This window comes from Schistocerca americana, chromosome 3 (genome assembly GCF_021461395.2).
Source record: "Schistocerca americana isolate TAMUIC-IGC-003095 chromosome 3, iqSchAmer2.1, whole genome shotgun sequence".
In the NCBI taxonomy this organism is placed as follows: domain Eukaryota; kingdom Metazoa; phylum Arthropoda; class Insecta; order Orthoptera; family Acrididae; genus Schistocerca; species Schistocerca americana.
Genome location: NC_060121.1, coordinates 979,131,633 through 979,155,794, shown reverse-complemented (window position 1 = coordinate 979,155,794; position 24,162 = coordinate 979,131,633). Strand labels below are relative to the sequence as shown.

Below are 24,162 nucleotides of genomic sequence, written 5' to 3'. Positions count from 1 at the left end.
TGATGTATACACAGCTGGTGTTACTGATTGAAGTGCATGATAGAAACAACTATTGTTCCATTTAAAAAACTGTATCTTTTTGCTGTAAGTCTTTGGATAATAACACAGTAAAATGGTTCAAATGGCTCTGAGCACTATGGGACTCAACTGCTGAGGTCATTAGTCCCCTAGAACTTAGAACTAGTTAAACCTAACTAACCTAAGGACATCACAAACATCCATGCCCGAGGCAGGATTCGAACCTGCGACCGTAGCGGTCTTGCGGTTCCAGACTGCAGCGCCTTTAACCGCACGGCCACTTCGGCCGGCAATAACACAGTAAACTATGTTCATAGCTCCGCAGACAGTGTAACGTTTCTTATGGTGAGCTACCACAGTAAATATTTCCGTCGCCTGTTACTTCGTAACTTACAGAGGCAAGCACATTTAGTGAAACACTGCGTATATCTACAAGGCTCATGAACCATTCAGTTATCAGCTGCACACAACCCTTTCTGACCACGGGTTACCTGATCAGTCTTTCAGTATCCGAGTTCTTCCAGTTCCTCCAGTGGGGCTATGTCGAGGTAGAGGTTCCATCTTTCGATGTCACTCTGTGAGAACCGATGGTTATTAGCTTCTCCACGTTTAAAGGATACATCACACTGGATGCTTGAAGTTGCTTCAGAACAGCACAATTTTCAGTTCCTCTTGAAAATGGTCTGGATGCGAAGGATGAACTCGGTTGTGAACTTATGTAATGTATATATCAGGAAATGGAATGCCCTATCAGGAAATGGAATGCCCTTAAATTAATAGAACTGACAATCCACGTTACTGTAGCTACTAAGAACATCAGATCAAGAGGGCTTGTTGAGAAAGGAGCTTCAGACTGACCATCCATCTGTCATACTATATGTGGACCAACCATTAAGTCCATCTAACATCTGTGTAAAATCTTGATAATTTTCTTTGTATGACGATGGTAAAATCGTATATTTAAGTTCATTTTTTGTACAAACATCGCTTAATGACAATTTTTAAACAGACTGCACAATAAAGAATGTGTCGTAAGCCCACTTAAAGGAATCCGTTCATGTTGAGACTCTTTGAACGATACGGAATAATGTGCGCATTTCTGGCTGTTACTAGGTCAGTGCACCTGCTGGCTATCTACTCACTGGTGATAGCCGTGAGCCGACTGAGTGTGAACCCTTTCCTGGGGATAGTGGCGCAGGGGGCGGCCGAGCTGCCTGCCCACTTCATGGTGAACTACTTTGCGGCGAGGTTCGGTCGCCGTTGGCCCAGTGTAGGGAGTGCACTGTTGGCTGCACTGGCCAGTCTCCTCATCTTCTGCCTGCTGACTGGTGAGCTGCACCCATGCGTCTTTGTTGATTTAGCCTCTATTTTGTCTAAAAATTGGATGAAATTCAAAAGGGATCACAGTTAGTTGTCCAACAGTCAGAGAAGGGAGCTGTGGTAACTAGCTGGGTCAATAATGAAATCAGTAGAAATGGAGCAAAGCCAACATACGAGGTGCATTCAAGTTCTAAGGCTTCCGATTTTTTTTTCTAATTAACTACTCACCCGAAATCGATGAAACTGGCGTTACTTCTCGACGTAATCGCCCTGCAGACGTACACATTTTCACAACGCTGACGCCATGATTCTATGGCAGCGGCGAAGGCTTCTTTAGGAGTCTGTTTTGACCACTGGAAAATCGCTGAGACAATAGCAGCATGGCTGGTGAATGTGCGGCCACGGAGAGTGTCTTTCATTGTTGGAAAAATCCAAAAGTCACTAGGAGCCAGGTCAGGTGAGTAGGGCGCATGAGGAATCATTTCAAAGTTGCTATCACGAAGAAACTGTTGCGTAACGTTAGCTCGATGTGCGGCTGCGTTGTCTCGGTGAAACAGCACATGCGCAGCCCTTCCCGGACGTTTTTTTTGCAGTGCAGGAAGGAATTTGTTCTTCAAAACATTTTCGTAGGATGCACCTGTTACCTTAGTGCCCTTTGGAACGCAATGGGTAAGGATTACGCCCTCGCTGTCCCAGAACATAGACACCATCATTTTTTCATTACTGGCGGTTACCCGAAATTTTTTTGGTGGCGTTAAATCTGTGTGCTTCCATTGAGCTGACTGGCGCTTTGTTTCTGGATTGAAAAATGGCATCCACGTCTCATCCATTGTCACAACTGACGAAAAGAAAGTCCCATTCGTGCTGTCGTTGTGCGTCAACATTGCTCGGCCACGTGCCACACAGGCAGCCGTGTGGTCGTCCGTCAGCATTCGTGGCACCCACCTGGATGACACTTTTCGCATTTTCAGGTCGTCATGCAGGATTGTGTGCACAGAACCCACAGAAATGCCAACTCTGGAGGCGATCTGTTCAACAGTCATTCGGCGATCCCCCAAAACAATTCTCCCCACTTTCTCGATTGTGTCGTCAGACCGGCTTGTGCGAGCCCGAGATTGTTTCGGTTTGTTGTCACACGATGTTCTGCCTTGATTAAACTGTCGCACCCACGAACGCACTTTCGACACATCTATAACTCCATCACTACATGTCTCCTTCAACTGTCGATGAATTTCAATTGATTTCACACCACGCAAATTCAGAAAACGAATGATCGCATGCTGTTCAAGTAAGGAAAACGTCGCCATTTTGAGTATTTAAAACAGTTCTCATTCTCGCCGCTGGCGGTAAAATTCCACCTGCCGTACGGTGCTGCCATCTCTGGGACATATTGACAATGAACACGGCCTCATTTTAAAACCATGCGCATGTTTCTATCTCTTTCCAGTCCAGAGAAAAAAAATCGGAGGCCTTAGAACTTGAATGCACCTCATACAGTCATCTTGTGTAGAGACTATGACGGAGTGATACTAACAGACTGGAGATGGGTAAAACTGAAAGAGCAGTGGACATATTTTCATAAAAGAATGGTCGCTTTTCCCATTGCTCATAGACTGTGGCATAATTAATAACCACCTGTTAGACACTGACGAAATTCAGTAATAAATGACCAAGTACAGTAAATGTGATGATGATTAATATACGCCGTTACACACTCGAATGTTTAGAATACCATCCCCAACGCAAGTTTGGTGCGGTTCTTATTCGCATTGGCCTAATGGCGTAGTGTAGGAAACTATTCTGCTCTGAGCAAGGGGTAATGCACTTAGTTTCCTATTTACAGCAATAAGTCATTGTAAGTAATTGAATCGATGATGAATGGGATAGCAGATTTTATGGGGAATACAATACAACAAGTGCGAAAACGATATACTGTCTTAACTGGACACAAAAAATACTCAAATATGCTGATTAATACAATGTACAGCTATACAGTTAATTCATAAATTTAATCAGCTCAAAAAGAATAGCAAAAATGCTGACAATATGATCAATAGTAAAATATACAGAAATATGCTGAAATTTGACCTAAATCATGAAGCGAGTGCAAGTACTCTCTGTGTCAATATTCAGCCACTTCGACAATGGGGAAGAACAAAAATGAGAGAAAAAATCCATATCAATTATGGAAAAAAATCGTTTGCTGATGCTAGATGGCAGTCTTAGTGGCTCACAACTTCTGCTTGTTGCCTGTTGTTGGCCCACAGATAGCTCTGTAAATGAAACGCGATCTACACGAACTGACAAAGGCGAATTACCAGCCTGATGACCCATAATCAGCCCTATGATTTCCGAGTACATTATCAGAGGAACATGCCATTGGTTAAAGTAACTGTTTGGTGCAAGCACTATATACAGCTACAAAATATAATCCGTTCTGAAAGTGGAGACCATCCACAGCTCATAATTAAACTCAAGTCCAGAATCATGGATTCAATCCAAAAGCTCTTGCTTGGAAAATGTACAAAATCAAATAATTATAATTTATTTCTGCTGTAAGCTGTTGACAATGCTTATTATAATTATACATAAAATGGTTATTTAAGAAACAGTATGAAATTCAGATAGAAGAGAGGAACAACAGTTACTCTATTTTACAAGTTAAGCACTATTTTGTTTGTAACCAAGGATGAATGCCCACATATAAGAAGATGTAGTTTTCTTGTAATATGCATCTGTTCGAAAATAAGGACTACACCACTGAACTTGTTATAATAATTATCTGAGAAGCATACTCAAAATCAATCAACTTTACCAGATAACATCTCAGAATTGGAACCCAATTTATTTTAGGGTATATTTCTTAATAGAAATATAATTTATTGTTTTAAGATGCAAATGTACATTATATGTTGTATCACGCTAGGTTGTTAGGTTTATAGAGACACATTATCAATGTGTGTGCTGAAACAAAAAAATGTGATCACATATTAAAGAACTGGATAATACGTTTACAAGAGATAAATGTTATGATTAGTGCTTTTGTACCTAATCTAAAATACTGAAAATGCTGTAGAATCTCTGCAGAATTTATATTATTACTATATTATTCGATCATAGGTTTATTTATTCATGATATACCAAATACTTGTCAGATATACATTTAAAGATAGTATCTTCCAGTCATTATTGCTACAATTTGTTAAACTGCTTGATGTGTTGCGATACAAAGATAATAAAAAATTCTATGTTGAATACTTATAAATTAACTCCATAGTTCAATGAACATACTATTTATTTTAAGATAATTATGGTACCTTTTATTTCCTTATACTGACTGTTTGGAGCTATTGACAGGATTAAATAACTGTAGTTACACTTAGAAAAAGCAGAAACAGTTGAAGTAGGAATGGAGAAGAAGTGAAATGGTGCATCTGCTTTAACTTAAACTTTTATAGTAAAGAGTCTGCTGCAAAGTGTAACACTATGACTGCTAATAACACTGACAGAATATAATGTAAATGTAGAAAAAAATTGGAGTATTTCAAATTGGGTTAAAATGGGATTATTATATCAAGAAAAGAATCCAAACATTTAATAAAAAAAAGGAATCTTAGATTTCAAATCTGATTAAGAAATCCACACATATTAAATTTCAATTGTTATCATTAAATTATGAATGTACGTCTGGAAACTGTAGAAAAAAAGAAGTAAAGGGTCAAAAGAGTTGCCCATATCATGAATTACAACCTGGATATAGTTCTCAGGTGTATCTTAACACCTATGTGTGTCTGTGCCAGGCTGGGTTTACATGTCTACATCCGAACTACAGCAACACAAAAAGCTAAAAACGAAACTGCTGAAACAAAGTTTGCAAAATTCACAGACATGTGGCGTACATAATGTGTCTTCCAGTGTACTAGAGTAAGGGTGTGATGTTCCTGTTTAATCGCTGTCCAAGGGAATGACGAAGAGGTTAATATGTTAGCTCGCTATGTTATTGGCGGGTGAACGTATACCTCTCTCTCAGAACTGAACACACAAAACTTCTCTTCCTGCACAGAACACATCGCGGGTGCAGCCATCGTGATGGCGACCATGCTGATGCAGTTCAGCGCCGTCGCCGGTATGGGCATGGCGAACCTGCAGAGCATCGAGTTGCACCCCACCTGCCTCCGCCAGATCGCAACGGGTGTCGAGTACGCCGTTGCTGGAATTTCCATGTCTTCCCTGCCCTACCTGGCGCTGATGGTACGTGAAGTGTAAGACGTTGCACATCAGTAGGTGGAAAAAAGCATTACTGCTCGATTACGAGGTTTTTCGTCCAAGTTCAGTCGCAGACGCTGCTTGGGAGGTGCTTTGGATCGTAGAGAAGTACACTGTTAAAATTTTGAGAGCACACGATCGAAGAAGCACCATTAGTTCCTCAGAAGTACACTATCTGAACTATCAGGACCCCCTTCTGTAAAGCGGAATCGACCATTATATGTCACGAGAGGCTGACGCGCCATTATAAAACGAGGCGGGGAGTACTGCGTTGTCAGTAGGGAAGAAAGAACAGCAGAATTGGACTGTCGGAAGAGCCCAGTGACTTCGACGGCGGACTATTCACTGGCTGTCACCTGAACAGCAAATCCATCAGGCCCATGTTGAGTGCTGATGATGCGACTGTGAAGTGGAAACATGAAGGGACCGCCACAGCTAAACCGAGATCAGACAGACTTCATCAGACCTCGTGTACTGACGAACTGGGACCATCGAGCATTGCAGAGTGTAATCCTCAACAGTCCAACGAAATCAGTTGAAGTAATCACTCGGGAGTTCCAAAGTGATAGAACAGTGACTGTACATAGGGAGTCAAAAAGAATGGCGTACAATGGTCGATGAGGGGTTCTTAACCCATCCATTTTAGTAGTCAGTTCTAAGTGACACTTGAGGAGGTGTAAAGAGTGACGTGTAACCGCCATGTTCAGTTGTTAAAAACCTAGTCAGCTGGTCTCATAATTTTGAAATGAGAGTTAGTATGAATGTCGCGTAATAAATAATTCGTGTGAAGCGTCGTTGCGACAAAGGTCAAGGTCCATTGTGGAAACTAAGCCACTGAATACTAAAAGTAATGTGATGACGTAATGTTCTGACAGAAATTAATAATGCGGATAATAAGATTAAAACTAAATGTAATATTGTCAATCGGAAGACTGGTCAGCCTCACAGGGCACAGCATACCATAGCAATAAAGCTTAATGATGATCTTTTGAGTTACAATTCGCAAGTTGCAAGTATTTTGAACAATCACTTTCTGAATGTAGCAGCAAAAATAGGGTAAAAGGGTTAAGTTGAAGAAGCAAAAAAATATGTTAAAATGTCACTCCCCAGGACTTTAGGTCTTTAGAAATAGCACCATCATCCACCACTGAAATTGAGGGAATTATAAATATTCTGAAAAACATGAACTCATGTGGTGTTGATGGAGTGTCTAACGGAATTTTGAAGTGCTGTTCTAATTTAATAAGTGGAGTCCTTAGCGATATATGTAATGCTTCGCTGTCACAGGGAATTTTTCCACACAGATTGAAATGCGCAATTGTCAAATCTCTTCATAAGAAAGAGGACAAGAGTGACGTAAATAATTATAGACCAATCGCATTGCTGACTTCATTTTCTAAATTATTCGAAAAAGTTATGTATTCAAGAGTAGTCTCACATTTGAGTGAAAATAATTTACTCAGCATGTCACAGTTCAGATTGTGGAAAGTTTACTCGACTGAGAATGCTATCTACACATTTACCCATAAAACAGTACAAGCTCTAAATATCAAATTATCGCCAGTTGGTATTTTTTGTGATCTTTCCGTGGGATTTGGCTGTGTAGATCATGTCACACTCTTAGAAAAACTCAGGTTTTATGGAATTGAAGGCTATACGCACAGCTAGTTTGAATCATACTTAACGAACAGAAAGCAGAAAGTTGTGCTGAATTACACAAATAATGTTGGGAGGGTGGTAAATTCTAATGAATGAGGAGTTATCACAAAGGGAGTCCCACAGGGTTCAATTTTGGGTCATCTACTGTTCCTTATTCATGTGAAAGATCTCTCACTTAACATTTAGGAAGCAGAACTAGTACTTTTTGCTGATGACACTGCAGGAAAAGCAGTTGAAAATAGTGTTAAGTATGTCTTTCAAAGAATTATTAAGTGGTTCTCAGAAGATTGACTCTCCCTTAATTTTGAAAAAGCCCACTGTATCCAGTTCTGTACACCAAACAGAGTCATACCGACAATTGATGCAGCATATGAACAGGGCTGAGCTAAGAGGGCAGATTTCTCCAAATATTTGGGTCTTCACATTGATGACAGCTTCAACTGGAAGAAGCATATTACTGGGCTTCTCAAGTAATTAAGTTCAACTTCTTTCGCTCTTCGTATAATCGCTAGTCTTGGTAATAAACAGATCAGCCTCCTATCGTATGTTGCATATTTCCACTCAATAATGTCTCATGGAATAGTTTTCTGGGGTAACTCACCACTTAGACATGAAGTATTGATTGCAGAAAAGAGAGCAGTGAGAATAATTAGTGGTGTTCACCCAAGGACGTCATGTGGGTACCTGTTCAAGGAGTTAGGTATTTTAACTGCACCATCAGATTACATATATTCGCTAATGAAATTCGTTATAAATAATCCACTCAGTTCGTGAGAACAGCGATGTTCATACGTACAACACTAAAGAAAAAAATGACCTTTCCTATCCGTTATTGAAGCTGTCAGTTGCTCAAAAAGGAGTACATTAATTCAGCAACAAAAATCTTTGATCATTTTCCCTATAACATAAAGTGTCTGGCAGGTAGCAGATCAAGTTTTAAGTCTAGCTTAAAATCATTTCTTTTGGACAACTCCTTTTATTTCATGGACGAGTTTCTGTTCTGAACTGGTAAAAAAGAAGTACCTCTAAATATAGTTGCCTGTGTAGAACTAAAAATTTCAGTAATACTAATGTTAGAACTATTCATGTGTGTACATGTAGTATATTGTAACCTGACTTGTTCCACATCGTATCGATAAAATAATCGCGAATATGATCTACGGAACATGACATAACCAAACTAAACTAAATTAAGCAATACTTACGACGGACTACACAAAATAAGACACGTACACTCGCGTGTGAGTCGTTCAAAATAAGAATTAATACTGTAAGGGAAATGCTTCATGAGAATAGTTATGGCGATACACATTCAGCTGCATGCGAACGTACGATCGGAATAGAGGCACGTACATTCTAAGTACTATCATTCCCCCTGGCCTGCGAAAAAGAATTGTGGTTAAAATGCATTTATTCATCTGAGAAAGAAAATAATCGGGCTTCGTAATTAAATCAAAAGAAAGACTGCAGGTTCTGAATGTCGCGGCAAATATGACCTAGATATTGAAACTGACGCTGGCGGCCACGAAGGGAAAGAGATGAACACATTCACGTACCTCTATTGTCGAGCAGCGCCCTAGTGAAGATCATCGCCTCCATCTAAATTCTCCATACAAAATTAAATCAATGAAAATCTTTCAAAATTACAGGAGCTGGTGTCCATGGTATCGTAAATGCGAAAATCTTATTGTCTGAGAAGTTGCTTTCATTATTTAGCAGAATTTCACTTGGAATTACAGAGCACTTCGTTTATACTTCTTATCACCAGGACATGAGAACAGCGAAAGGAAACTATTATAAAAACTAATAAACGAAGAGCGTAAATCTTCTTTTGTCCGTTAGTGTTAAACACTTTTCAAATGAATCTTCGGTATGAGAGTCGAATAATTATCCAGACATTTATCAATAAGAAAAAATTGTTAAGTTTCTTCATGTTGCCTCCTAGGCCGAATTGTCCGAAGAAATGTCAAATTCCGGGTAATGAGCCCGACCACTACACACTTGTAGTTCTTTTACTCCTTTACACACGTACTTCAATTGCACTGTTCGTGTCTTTTAAGGGATTTCTCTTCACCACTTTGCTTATATAGTTCTGGTGCCGGCCGTGGCACTTAGCTATCATCTACATCTACATCCATACTCCGCAAACCACCTGACGGTGTGTGGCCGAGGGTACCTTGAGTACCTCTATCGGTTCTCCCTTCTATTCCAGTCTCGTTCGCGGAAAGAAAGATTCTCAGTGTGCCTCCGTGTGGGCTCTAATCCCTCTGATTTTATCCTCATGGTCTCTTCGCGAGATATACGGAGGAGGGAGCGATATACACTAATCCGCTAGGCGGATTCGTGCCGGGGACCGGAACGCCTTCCCGCCTGGAAAGCAGTGTGTTAGAACGCCCGGCTAACCGATCAACGTGGTGGTGTGTTATGGGCTGGAGCGATCTTCAGGACAGCGATCGTTCAAGGCCCCTCCAGCCATCCGAATTTACCTTCTCCGTGATTTCCTTAAATCGCTTATGGCAAGAACCTTCTGAAGCCTGAAATGAATACTGGTAAACAATTTTGTGGCTTTCACAATTTTGTGGCTTTCCGATGTTTACCGGCTTTCCGACAGTTATTCGGAGCTGCTTTCGCGTTATATAATGGGCACTCATAAGTTGTTCATGTGATGTCAAAAAATTGAACAACAGTGTACAGCAGTGCTGTCCACCTTTCTTATGTGTTTACTGTTTTGGCACATTTAACTTATGCCTAAGGTGATGCTTTTGCTGCCGTCAACATAGTCGCTGTTTTAGCATTTCTGCTGTAACTGCTACTAACACAAACGTATAGTACTATAATAGTATTTCAAAGAATTATAATTAAAATATCTTGGATTTGCAACTTACATAATTAACGTGAAATTTAGTACTACATAATAGCTGTAAATTCAGAAACATCTGATGTCTACCTGCTACGAGCTGTTCTTAATGCATCATCTAAATGTGAGTCTGTCAGGCTGGATTGATATTCTCTTGACGCTGGTCATAAATGAAAATGTGGCGTCACAGAAGGCAGTGCGGCTATATGCAGGACGACAAAAGCAACAAAAGAATGTCAACACTTGACAGTGGTCGAGGAGTACTGGACCGAAAGCTCGTGGATTTTAAACCGCTCGCTGCTGCTGGAAGCTCGAAAGAATTTTATCGCTCATTGAGTGTAGTTTCTCTACACGAGTTACAAGAAATTCTGGCGAGGAATCATCCTTAGCGTAAGCAGCAAGAAATCCATTGTTCATTCGAGTCATTGAGGGCAATCCATCTGTTGATACAGCAATAAGTTTAGGCAGGTGACTTGCTACCTTCTCAACTTTCAGGAATGTATTAATATGTCTCACGCTCATGAAGTGGCAACACTTTTACAAACTCCTTCTTAACATAAAATTATGAAAGACCATCCTAAAAAACAAACGACTCCCCTACATCGGAAATATCTGTGCTTCCATCAGACAGAAGTGAATAATATACTCTTTCAGGTCCTGATATAACTGAGATTCTAAATTTTTAGAAATCTGTTCCAAGCGCAAATTTATCTTTGTGACTGTCTAACAGAGATTCCGTGATACTGAGCATTGCATCTTTAACTACTTATAACTGAAAGGCTTTTTTTCTTTTCGCTAAAACACAACAGACTTCGTAAGAGGCCAATTTAGATGTCAAGTCTCTGACTTTATATTTTCGTAATTCAGAATTAACAGGGAAGTGAGCGCTGAAGTCCGCGTGATTTAACGAAAGCGACATTCTACATTACTTTTCTTGGGAACAAACACACAACCTTAGCACAATAAATACATGGGTTTTCCTCTTAATTCGAGAAAACAATATTGCTCCTCCTAATCGCTGTTAGAATTGTAGGTTCTTCGTCTTTAACCCATACTTTATTAAGAATTAGCTGTCACAAACTCACAGGCTCTCAATTTATACCGGGTAGTGGCAAAAACATTGTACAGGAAGATGCTATCGGTAGAAACAACAATATAAAGAAAGAACTTGTTGTTTGTTGCATAGTTTTGTTGAGACTAAAGTGACTGTCTTCTATTCCAAAACTGCGGTCTAAAGTCTAATGTTTGTTCAGAGTAGTAACGAGTACAGATTTGTGTAATAAAATGTGTTGTTCTGAAATTTGTTTTAATAACAGAAAATGTCGGTGTTTAAATTGTTTTATGAAGGGTGCCAGGAGAACATATCACGGGCACCATGGCTCATGGAGCTGCTGGGTTGGACAACCCTGCTGTAAGCCTTTATGCTTCGCTTGGGGCATATTTCAGAGTACTTGACGGCCCAACACAAAAGTTTTGTCTGTACATACAGTGTTGAGGATTAGTGGACAAAGTACAAGACCGTCGTACAATATGCATTAGATAAGTATGTGCAAATCAAGATCGTAAGAGATGGAAAAGAGCCACCGTGGTACGACAACCGAGTTAGAAAACTGCTGCGGAAGCAAAGGGAACTTCACAGCAAACGTAAACATAGCCAAAGCCTTGCATACAAACAAAAATTACACGAAGCGAAATGTAGTGTGAGGAGGGCTATGCGTGAGGCGTTCAACGAATTCGAAAGTAAAGTTGTATGTACTGATTTGGCAGAAAATCCTTAGAAATTTTAGTCTTACGTCAAAGCGGTAGATGGATCAAAACAAAATGTCCAGACACTCTGTGACAGACTAAAGGCCGAAATACTAAATGTCTTTTTCCAAAGCTGTTTCACAGAGGAAGACTGCACTGTAGTTCCTTCTCTAGATTCTCGCACGGATGACAAAATGGTAGATATCGAAATAGATGACAGAGGGATAGAAAAACAACTAAAATCGCTCAAAAGAGGAAAGGCCGCTGTACCTGATGGGATACCAGTTCGATTTTACACAGAGTACGCGAAGGAACTTGCCCCCCTCTTGCAGCGGTGTACTGTAGGTCTCTAGAAGAGCGTAGCGTTCCAAAGGATTGAAAAAGGGCACAGGTCATCCTCGTATTCAAGAAGGGTCGTCGAACAGATGTGCAGAACTATAGACCTATATCTCTAACGTCGATCAGTTGTAGAATTTTGGAACACGTATTGTGTTCGAGTATAATGACTTTTCTGAAGACTAGAAATCTACTCCGTAGGAATCAGTATGGGTTTCGAAAAAGACGATCGTGTGAAACCCAGCTCGCGCTATTCGTCCACGAGACTCAGAGGGCCATAGACACGGGTTCACAGGTAGATGCCGTGTTTCTTGACTTCCGCAAGGCGTTCAGTACAATTCCCCACAGTCGTTTAATGAACAAAGTAAGAGCATATGGACTATCAGACCAATTGTGTGATTGGTTTGAAGAGTTCCTAGATAACAGAACGCAGCATGTCATTCTCAATGGAGAGAAGTCTTCCGAAGTAAGAGTGATTTCAGGTGTGCCGCAGGGGTGTGTCGTAGGACCGTTGCTATTCACAATCTATATAAATGATCTTGTGGATAACATCAGAAGTTCACTGAGGCTTTTTGCAGATGATGCTGTAGTATATCGAGAGGTTGTAACAATGGAAAATTGTACTGAAATGCAGGAGGGTCTGCAACGAATTGACGCATGGTGCAGGGAGTGTCAATTGAATCTCAATGCAGACGAGTGTAATATGCTGCGAAAACATTGAAAGAAAGAAAGATCCTTTATCATTTAGCTACAATATAACAGGTCAGCAACTGGAAACAGTTAATTCCAAAAATTATCTGGGAGTAGGCATTAGGAGTGATTTAAAATGGAATGGCCATATAAAATTAATCGTCGGTAAAGCAGATGCCAGACTGAGATTCATTGGAAGAATCCTAAGGAAATGTAATCCGAAACAAAGGAAGTAGGTTACAGTACACTTGTTCGCCCACTGCTTGAATACTGCTCACCAGTGTGGGATCCGTACCAGAGAGGGTTGATAGAAGAGATAGAGAAGATCCAACGGAGAGCAGCGCGCTTCGTTACAGGATCATTTAGTAATCGCGAAAGCGTTACGGAGATGATAGATAAACTCCAGTGGAAGACTCTTTAAGAGAGATGCTTAGTAGCTCGGTACGGGCTTTTATTGAAGTTTCGAGAACATACCTTCACCGAGGAGTGAAGCAGTATATTGCTCCCTCTTGCGTATAACTCGCGAAGAGACCATGAGGATAAAATCAGAGAGATTAGAGCCCACACAGAGGCATACCGACAATCTTTCTTTCCACGAACAATAAGAGACTGGAATAGAGGGGAGAACCGATATAGGTACTCAAGGTACCCTCCGCCACACACCGTCAGGTGGCTTGCGGAGTGTGGATGTAGATGTAGATTCCTAACCTTTCTTAGTGGAATCAAACATTAGCTAGTACCACCATCCCCAAGGCCTACCATCTGTTGCCCCCTCCCCCTTCCCCACACCCAACCTTACCACCAACTTTAGCACCTAACTAAAGTGTAGAATGAAAGACTTTTCTGGGAACATTTTTATTTTTAAAATGATAAAAGATGAATTATATTTAGTTTGTGTATGTGTGTTTGTGTGTGCATCTGTGAGGAATTCGTGGTGCAGTACAAATCCTTCTCAGAAAAGGAAAACTAACCGTCCACAGTGAGTGTGGACACTTGTTACAAAGCATGCTTCCCCTCCATTACCGCTTTCCACTGGGGCATTTGTTTGACCTGCACGCTGCAACCCCATTTGAAATCAAACAAGTTCAGATGTGTGCACCATACTTACTGTTCGTAAATCACTTCATTGCTGTGTTCCTTACGTCTGAACTGGCAGATTTGGACGACTTCAGGCTGCTAATGCTTTGTATCTAACCACTCTTATAAAAAAATAATAATAAAACCGTGCACAACACTATAGTGCACAACTTATAGTTACTGCCTTGTTATGTTGTCAATTAATTCATTTATCTGTTTCAAAGCGAGTTATGAAGCAGTTTCTGGATTACTGCAGTTTCTACCTATAAATTGGAGAAGACATTTTCTTCAAATATTTATCTTTGGTTGCGTATATGTCTCTCTTTTATCATCAGTGATGTACAGGACAAAGCACAACATACGTGTGTAGTGGGTAGACCACATGAGGAACCTGTAACGTCCACCACATTGGTACTACTAATTGAAAAAGAGTGATTCTTGATGACTTATATAATCAATATTAGAGTCCTACAAAGTTGTGATAATAGTAATGATCTTTTGAAAGTAATTTAGTTTCGTGGCTGATAAAGAATCAAATGCTTTACTTTTTATCCCTCAGAAAATTTCATTTTATCCCTCAGGGAGCTATTACCTCCAGGCTGAGAACCGCTGGTACAGGAGCTTCTGTGTTCTCGCTATACTTTTGATGTCAGTGAACCATTCCCTCATGTTATGTTGATAATATTTGGCAACATGATGATCGCTTGAGACCGAAACTAGTAGAAAACAGTAAAAATTGTTAAAATAACAACTTCTGGTGGTTTTAAGATGTCTTTTCTGGTTCTTTTCAGTGACGCACTGTGTCTTAGGTAATATAGTCTGCAGAACAAAAAAGATTCATTGTTTCATTCTCCTCGCCCCATATGATGGGGAATGGTCTGCCAGCGGTACGAATAGCTGAAAAGTCTAAAATATGCGTAAGATCGAAACTATATACCGTGAATAAATAGCAAAACATTTTTTTTTACTTCTATATCGATACCCCAAAATCCGCGTTACGGTGCTTGGCGGAGGATATCCTGTGCCACTACTAGTCAATTCCTTTCCTCTTCCACTCCCAAATAGAACGAGAGGAAAAAAGAGTAGGTATATGCCTCCGTATAAACCCTAATTTACCGCATCTTATCTTTGTGGCCCTCACGCACAATGTATGTTGCAGGCAACGGAATTGTTCTGCAATCAGATCAAATGCTGGCCCTCTAAATTTCCTCAGTAGTCTCCCTCGAAAAGAACGTTGCCTTCCCTTCAGGCATTCCCTTTTGAGTTACGGAAGCATCTCCGTAACACTTGCGTGTTGTTCGATGCTATAGGTAACAAACAAACCTAGCAACTCGCCTCTGAATTGCTTGGACACCTTCCTTTAAGCCGACCTGTTATGGATCTCAAACATTCGAGCAGTACTCAAGAATAGGTTGCGCTAGCATCCTATATGCAGTCTCCTTTACAAATGAACGATACTTTCCTGGAATTAGCCCAATTTTCCGAAGTAGACCATTCACCTTCCCTTCCACTATCCTCAAGTACTCATTCGACTTCATATCGCTTGGCAACGTTGTTGTTGTTGTTGTTGTTGTTGTTGTGCTCTTCAGTCCTGAGACTGGTTTGATGCAGCTCTCCTTGTTACTGCATCCTGTGCTAGCTCCTTCATCTCCCAGTACCTGCTGCAGCCTTACGCCCAGATATTGAAGCGAAGTGACAGTCTCAAGCAGGACACTTCTAATTCTGTATCCGAACATTACAGTTTTTTTTTCTATTCATCCGCATTAACTTATTTTTCTTCATTTAGAGCCAACTGCCATTCATGATACCAAGCAGAAATTTTGTCAAAATCATCTCGTATCCTTCTATAGTCACTCAAGTTCGACACCATACCGTACACCACAGCATCATCTGCAATCAACCGCTGATTGCTGCACACCTTGTCCGCCATACCATATATGAGTCTCAGGAATTCTGAGACCATGTCAAAACCTCAACAGTAGTTGCTCATTCTACCACGGACATACAAAGAGAAGCGAACAGGGGTCTTCATATTATATACGTAGATACAGAAGATTTAATAAAATATGTTTTATTTACTTATAATTATTTACTTATAATTTATTTACTTGTAAAACAGAAGTACAACTTACATTTTATGTTTGAATGCAGTAGTGTTCGTGTATTATGCTTCTGATGGATGACGAATGGAATTTATGTTATAATTCCGAAAAGAAAATTTTTATGTAATATAATTACACTTTTAAAATTTTGAGATTTTTTTTACTTGACTTGACTGTGAAATTTAAATTCTTGCTAAATTACGTGATTCAACAGTAACAAGAAGTACTTTATAGGCTTTGGTGAATGAATTTGCCAGTATCAAAACATGTGACATGAATGGTCGAATCTTTTGACTGCATTGACTTAGAAGCTTAAATCATTTACGGATCCAAGAAACGATAGATCTTACAATTAGTCAGTGAAATAAATTTGAATATGATACACCAACTTGTTCAGGAGAAAGAGGCGTCCTAACAGACGGACAAAATGGTTCAAATGGCTCTGAGCACTATGGGACTTAACTTCTGAGGTCATCAGTCCTCTAGAACTTAGAACTACTTAAACCTAACTAACCTAAGTACATCACACACACCCATGCCCGAGGCTGGATTCGAACCTGCGACCGTAGCGGTCGCGCGGTTCCAGGCTGTAGCGGCTAGACCCGCTCGGCCACCCCGGCCGGCAACAGATGGACAGATGGATAAAAAACGACAAAAATTTTTGTTCGAGATAGATGATTACACATTAACAATTTTCTGATTTTTTTCATTGCTTGTACTGCAAAACCTTGCTTCTTACCAAATTTCACTGTTCTAGGTCAACAGGCCAACGGGAAATCCCTATACGTTCGGAAGGGGGAGTTTTCGAGTATCAAAATACGTAATATATATGGCCTTAACTTTTGATTGCATTGACTAAGAAGCTTTAAATTTTCACTCCACAAAGGGATTGCAGACTTTAATACGTGACGTAAATTTGAACTTGATATTTCTACTTGTTCCCGAGAAAAATTGTTCTAGACAGTCGGACAGATAGACAGACATACAGAGAGACGGACGACAAAGCAAGGCTATAGGACTGCCGTGTTTACAGGTTGACGCACGGAACCGTAAAAATAAAAAAATAAAAATATTTAAAAGACGTTGCTGACGGATAAAGATGTTAAAAAGTAACCTGCACCGTCACTAAAAAGCTGGAGAACTTGAACCAGGAAGAAATTGTAGGGTATGGCTGTAAGCATAAATGTTCGTTTGCTAGTGTCTGTAGAGAGGAAAGTAGGTACTGAAGTGGACGCAGTGGACGAGGGATCGCAGACAAGGAGGAGTATCAAGCGTGGGTATGACTGTAATATGAAGAGGAGAAGGGACAGGGAAAGGTAGAGAGGGAAGCGAGAAGGCGGGTCCGTTATATGGGGTGGTAGAGGTGATCTTGATGATGAAATCCCATACCCAGTGACGGAGCGTAGGGGATGATGCGGGAGACCCGCACCGCTTTACTAGGCAAGGTCCTAGTGGAGGTGGTTTGCCATTGCCTTCCTCCGACCGTGATGGGGATGAATGATGATGATGAAGACGACACAACAACACCCAGTCATCTCGAGGCAGGAAAAATCTCTGACCCCGCTGGAAATCGAACCTCGGGAAACGAGAACGCTACCGCGAGACCACGAGCAGCGGACTGTGGTATAGGTATGCAAGAATAATAGCTGTTGCGACGGATAGACGGATAAATATCGGGGCATATTTCGTTTTCTGAGAGGGAGATGGTCGGAAATTTGGTTGGGAACGGATGTGGGGGGGCATGTAGTCGTGAAATACAGGGTGATTCGTATAAATCTGAACTACTTCCTCGGAAAGCTCGTAAATTCGGGGAAGTTGTTTTAATGATCTCAGTAGCGCTGAGAGAACCAGAAGTACTGCCCGTTGGTGCCAAGTTGACTGTCGTTCCTGCCCATGTTGTCCTTTGTCCGGTATAACGCCGCGCATTCTCGCCTCGTGTTACTTCGTTGGTCACGGTTTGTGGAGTCTGCGAGTGTACAGTTCGGGTCGCGTGACAGTAACGAGCAAATTAGCGATTCGATCGCAGTCTTTAACTGGCAGTAACATGGAGTACACACTTCGAGAGCGAGTTGTTATTGTGAAAACATACTGGAAGACAAACTTGTTGTTTACGACATGACAGACATTACAGAGAAAATTCTGCATGCGCGATGTTCCAGAAAAGCTAACAATTTTATCATTTGTAAAAAAGCTGTTGACAACCGACGAGCTAAACTGTTGTAGTTGTAAACACAAACCACCACTTAGTGCAGATGCTACTGATAATGTGCAGAGAAGTTCTCTCCAAGGAAATCGTTGCATCGATTGAGCCAGGAGACAGGCATTTCATATGGCACATGTCAGAGAGCTCCGATGAAATCGGCATTGCGACCACACAGAGTGCACGTGATGCAAGAATGCAAGAAACAGATCATGAGAAAAGAATGCGTTACTGTCGATGGTATCAGGGGTTTCTAATTCAACAGCCTCTCCATAACTTAGTTTACAGATGAGGCATGGTTGCATCTTCCAGGTTACACCAAAACACGAAGCAGTAGACGCCGGGCTGGTGTTAACCCCCATATCGTCCACGAAACAGCACTGCATGATGAAAAGGTTGGAGTGTGGTGCACGGTGTCAGCTTCCAGAATTGTTGGCCCCGTTTTCCTTGATACGACTGAAGACTCTACAGTTTACAAGGGCATCTTCAATACATTTGTGGAGCAGCTAGATGATGTCGAAACAAAACAGGTATTTTACAACAATATAGAGCAACATGACACATGTCTAGCGCTTCCATGCAACTTGTAACATGTGTCTATGGTGATCGATGATCTCAAAAAAATTGTGCCCCTCCCCGATCACCTGACCAACACCCCCTCCTTCCCCCCCCCCCTCCCCCCCACTCCCTCGTCAGGCTCCCGAGATATTTTCGTGTGGGGATATCTTAAAGGCGGAATTTACAAAAACAGACCACGGACAACTGCAGAAGTTCGTGAGGCCATTAGTCACGAAATAAACAACACTGGTGAGGATACACGTCGCAGAATGCTGCGGAATGTGGTGAAACGAATATAGTTGTACATCGATGTTGGTGAAGGGCACTTCCAGCATTTGCTGTGAGAAACTTGTATGTCTGCATGTATGTATGTAATCTCCAAGTTGTATATTGTCTCTCAAAATTGTAAATGTGTCCCATTATAGGTTCAAATGTTATGACTCAATAAAGCAGTTTGCAAATTAGAGACGAGATAATATGAATGTTGAAGTTGAGTTTTCAGATAGTGTTGGATGTGCTTAGGTGCTCATTGTGTAGCAGGAGAGGTGGGAATTTGATAAGGGTGGTAAAGGGTACAATGAGGGAAACTAAGTAGATGTTGAAAGGGAGAACAGGGTGCATGACGGTCACCGATTTAGAGGGAGTAATAGAACGTTGGTGGAGAATACATCAGTGCAACACTGGCATAGCAGACTGTAGGTCAGATCATGGAACAGGACGAGGATAGTGTAGGGGTGCAATCCCCTTTTCGCCCAGTTAATAGGGTTTGTAATCTCATTCTGATGCATGGTTTCTGTTGGATGGTTGTCAAGGGAGTTTTAGAGTCGTATTAATTCACGTGGAAACGTATCTGTGGTTCGTGTCTCTCATTCTCACTACTTACAAGCATGTTTTCCTTTCGCAGAATGACAAGCGACTTCCCTTCGCCATCCTCTGTGCCCTCGAGCTGATGGTAGCGTTTTCTGTGTCGTTCCTACCAGAATCTGCAATGCAGCGATTGCCAGAGACGTTAAGGGATGGTGCCGTCTTTGGCAGAGGGCAACCTTACTGGAGCTGGAAACCAAAACCACCTCTTCAGTACGCCACAGGATAAAGGAGTTCCAGAACTTCCTTACAGTGTAGTTCTACACTGGTCATAGAGTAGCAGCTGACATGTTAATGCGACGACTTCTGTTTGCTGACGCCTTGCATGACTTGCTCGGCCTGCTATGAGTGGTTAACAGTGCAGGTCGAACTTTATTTCAAATCTGTAAACAGTAGCACGAAAACTAAGGCTGACCAGGATTAGATTATAAATTTACTCTCTGGTGCAACTAGCGACTCCTGAGAATCAATTTTTACAAGACACAGGCAATAATTACTGGACGAACTACTTGCAGGATCCATCTCCACGTCCATCTCCATGGTTTCTGTCTAACCACTTATGACCGCCCTATCCAATAAACGCTATACCAAACTAAACCAACATAGAAACCGCACCCACTGGCTGTCCAAAGAAATCAAAATATCACAATAGACTAAAACTACACGCTGCACAACTAACAGCCTTAATCTGAGGACTAATCCTGTTATTCCAACGTCACCTGGATTTATACCCCCTTACACCCACACCTTTAATTTTAACACTCCCCCAAAAATGATACTACGCAACTTTCCTCGCTCTCTGTATCCACCTACTACCTCCTCCCCCCCTCCCCCACCTGTTACACCTACAAGCGCTCCACATCCAATTCCAAAAAATATTTAATCGCCTCTCACAACCTGGCCTCGAAATCCCATCCAGAGATCTACCCATCCTTCCATCTTTAACAGAAGTCTCTTCTTGCTTCCATGTGTGTGTGTTACAGTTCGCAACCCCAAACCACTTTTCTGGGTCCTCCTCCTCAACTCTTCACTCCACATTCTTTCGAAAACGCATTTAAGCAGGTGAAATGTTAAACAGAATTATTATTGAGAGTGGTGTAATTATATATGGATATAAACGCCACCTACTCTTTGCATACATTTAGTTAAATGAAGACCGCCATTTAAAGGGTTTTTTTAAATTTTTTAAATTAAAAAACAGCAAATATCAGTATTTAAATTACAACCTGAAATATACGATAGCTTGTTTTAATAATTTTAAAAAGACGAAAATATTTTGTGTTTTTAAAGTTTTGTAAAGTGTTTATACGTTTTTTGACTGCTGTTCCTCAACAGCACCAATGTAAAATATAGATCTAGTTCTCTAATTTCGTCAATGTTTTTAATAAACATAGTAATCTTCTCATTATTTTTATCTTCACATTCTCACAGATTTTTACAAATTCTTGATGTTGTGATTGATATAAGCTTTAAGTGAGTTCTCTTATTCCAGTTCAACCATCCTGAAGCTAGAATATAAATATCAATCATTAATGTTGTTTTTCCTCAGCTTTGTAGCTATTACAGCATATGGAATAGAATTAGGTAAAAGCCTTCCATGCATATTTTCTGGTTTCACTCTGGAATTCTTATTTTTGGTTTGCAACCTGTTTCGGTATAATTAAATAAAATTTTATTAACATTACATGAGTCACTATTTCAGTGGAGTGGTAAGTCATCTGTTCTCAAAAAAGATTGACTGTACTTGCGTGAGAAAAGTTAAATAATTTGCTGTAGTTGGGTTTTATACATTTCTAACTCCATATATTGCACAAAAATAATAAATTGTATTATGATGGAGAAACGATAGAAATTCCTGTTTTCCAATGTAGTTTGGAAACATTTATTCATTCAACAAAGCCAAATAATCACATTAAATCATGTGAAATTTTAAATAGATTTATTATTGAGGGTGACATAATTATATATGGATATAAACTTTAGTATTAGAAGTGTGTTTGGATTCAGTAATCAAATTATTGAAAAACTGTTACTAATGATGTTCCTAAATTTATTCTGTTTGAATTCATCAGTATGAATTTTAATCTAGCTGATGGAATGTTTGTGGAGCATACTGATCATTTTCATTGAGAAACTAGGCTTATTGCTTCATTCAAGTCCAATGCTGAATTTGGTGGACCAACAGCTCATGAACCACATTATGCTGTATATATTCCACTTTTTAATATTATACAGGAATTAGATCTAACTGTAACTGAAGAAAATTGTGATTTGATTGACTTCAATGGTGCCTCTGTAACAGTTATTTTAGAAATGGTCTAACAAATTTTTATCTTTAATCAATAGTTAACAAAACAGAGAGCCATCAGTTCTATTCATTGCCTGAGAATGGGAAATCAAAAAAGAATCTAAATATGCTTAACAGAGACACAAATATTAACATAAATATAGGAGACAAATGGCTTCATCCTGATAAAACTCAGTTGTACATGAGCTTTAATATTATTGGAGCTGATGATACAGGTTATACAGGGTGTTATAAAAAGGTACAGCCAAACTTTCAGGAAACATTCCTCACACACAAAGAAAGAAAATATGTTATGTGGACATGTGTCCGGAAACGCTTACTTTACATGTTAGAGCTCATTTTTTTACTTCTCTTCAAATCACATTATTCATGGAATGGAAACACACAGCAACAGAATGTACCAGCGTGACTTCAAACACTTTGTTGGAGGAAATGTTCAAAATGTCCTCCATTAACGAGGATACACGCATCCACCCTCCGTCCCATGGAATCCCTGATGCACTGATGCAGCCCTGGAGAATGGCGTATTGTATCACAGCCGTCCACAATACTAGCATGAAGAGTCTCTACATTTGGTACCGGGGTTGTGTAGACAAGAGCTTTCAAATGCCCCCATAAATGAAAGTCAAGAGCGTTGAGGTCAGGAGAGCGTGGAGGCCACGGAATTGGTCCGCCTCTACCAATCCATCGGTCACCGTATCTGTTGTTGAGAAGTGTATGAACACTTCGACTAAAATGTGCAGGAGCTCCATGGTGCATGAACCACATGTTGTGCCGTACTTGTAAAGGCACATGTTCTAGCAGCACAGGTATCAGAGTATCCCGTATGAAATCATCATAACGTGCTCCATTGAGCGTAGGTGGAAGAACATGGGGCCCAATCAAGACATCACCAACAATACCTGCCCAAACGTTCACAGAAAATCTGTGTTGATGACGTGATTGCACAATTGCGTGCGGATTCTCGTCAGTCCACACATTTGGATTGTGAAAATTTACAATTTGATCACGTTGGAATGAATCCTCATCCGTAAAGAGAACATTTGCACTGAAATGAGGATTGACACATTGTTGGATGAACCATTCGCAGAAGTGTACCCATGGGGGCCAATCAGCTACCGATAGTGCCTGCACACGCTGTACATGGTACGGAAACAACTGGTTCTCCCGTAGCACTCTCCATACAGTGACATGGTCAACGTTACCTTGTACAGCAGCAACTTCTCTGACGCTGACATTGGGGTTATCGTCAACTGCACGAAGAATTGCCTCGTCCATTGCAGGTGTCCTCGTCGTTCTAGGTCTTCCCCAGTCGCGAGTCATAGGCTGGAATGTTCCGTGCCCCCTAAGACGCCGATCAATTGCTTCAAACGTCTTCCTGTCGGGACACCTTCGTTCTGGAAATCTGTCTCGATACAAACGTACCACGCCACGGCTATTGCCCCGTGCTAATCCATACATCAAAAGGGCATCTGCCAACTCCGCATTTGTAAACATTGCACTGACTGCAAAACCACGTTCGTGATTAACACTAACCTGTTGATGCTACGTACTGATTTGCTTGACGCTAGTACTGTAGAGCAATGAGTCGCATGTCAACACAAGCACCGAAGTCAACATTACCTTCCCTCAATTGGGCCAACTGGCGGTGAATCGAGGAAGTACAGTACATACTGACGAAACTAAAATGAGCTATAACATGGAAATTAAGCGTTTCCAGACACATGTCCACATAACATCTTTTCTTTATTTGTGTGTGAGGAATGTTTCCTGAACGTTTGGCCGTACCTTTTTGTAATACCCTGTAGAACTTATGATGAAAACTCTAATACAAAATCAGTTGTTAATTATGTGTTAGAGCTATTTGATTTTTCAACCATAAAGAAAGCAAATAATGATATGTCTAGAATAGAGCTTTCTTTTTTTTAATCATCAGCTTTGTTGTGCTTGACTTCATATCTCAGTTGTAAAATAAGTGTGGAAGAACATGTACTTAATAATGATACAGTAAAGACTATGAGAGATGAAGTGTTCTATCCACTGAATATGCTTGGCTGTTTCTGTAGGCACTACAAAGAAATTTTTTTGGAGGGGTATCTTACTGTAATTTTTACTTGTAGTTCCAGTGCTGGAGATGCTCTTCTTAGATGGACTGACTACA

At 40.6% G+C, this 24,162-nt stretch overlaps 1 protein-coding gene across 1 annotated transcript in view; it reads left to right on the top strand.

Annotated features, from left to right (window-relative positions):
• The window catches only part of LOC124606605 (solute carrier family 22 member 7-like), a 148,801-nt gene extending 127,877 nt beyond the window's left edge, over nt 1-20,924 (top strand). The window contains exons 6-8 of the mRNA XM_047138589.1: nt 1,132-1,346; nt 5,402-5,589; nt 19,734-20,924. Coding sequence (XP_046994545.1) covers nt 1,132-1,346; nt 5,402-5,589; nt 19,734-19,922 — 592 coding nt within the window. The 3' untranslated portion in view covers nt 19,923-20,924. The remainder of the gene's footprint in view (nt 1-1,131; nt 1,347-5,401; nt 5,590-19,733) is intronic.
• Nucleotides 20,925-24,162: the final 3,238 nt, after the last annotated feature.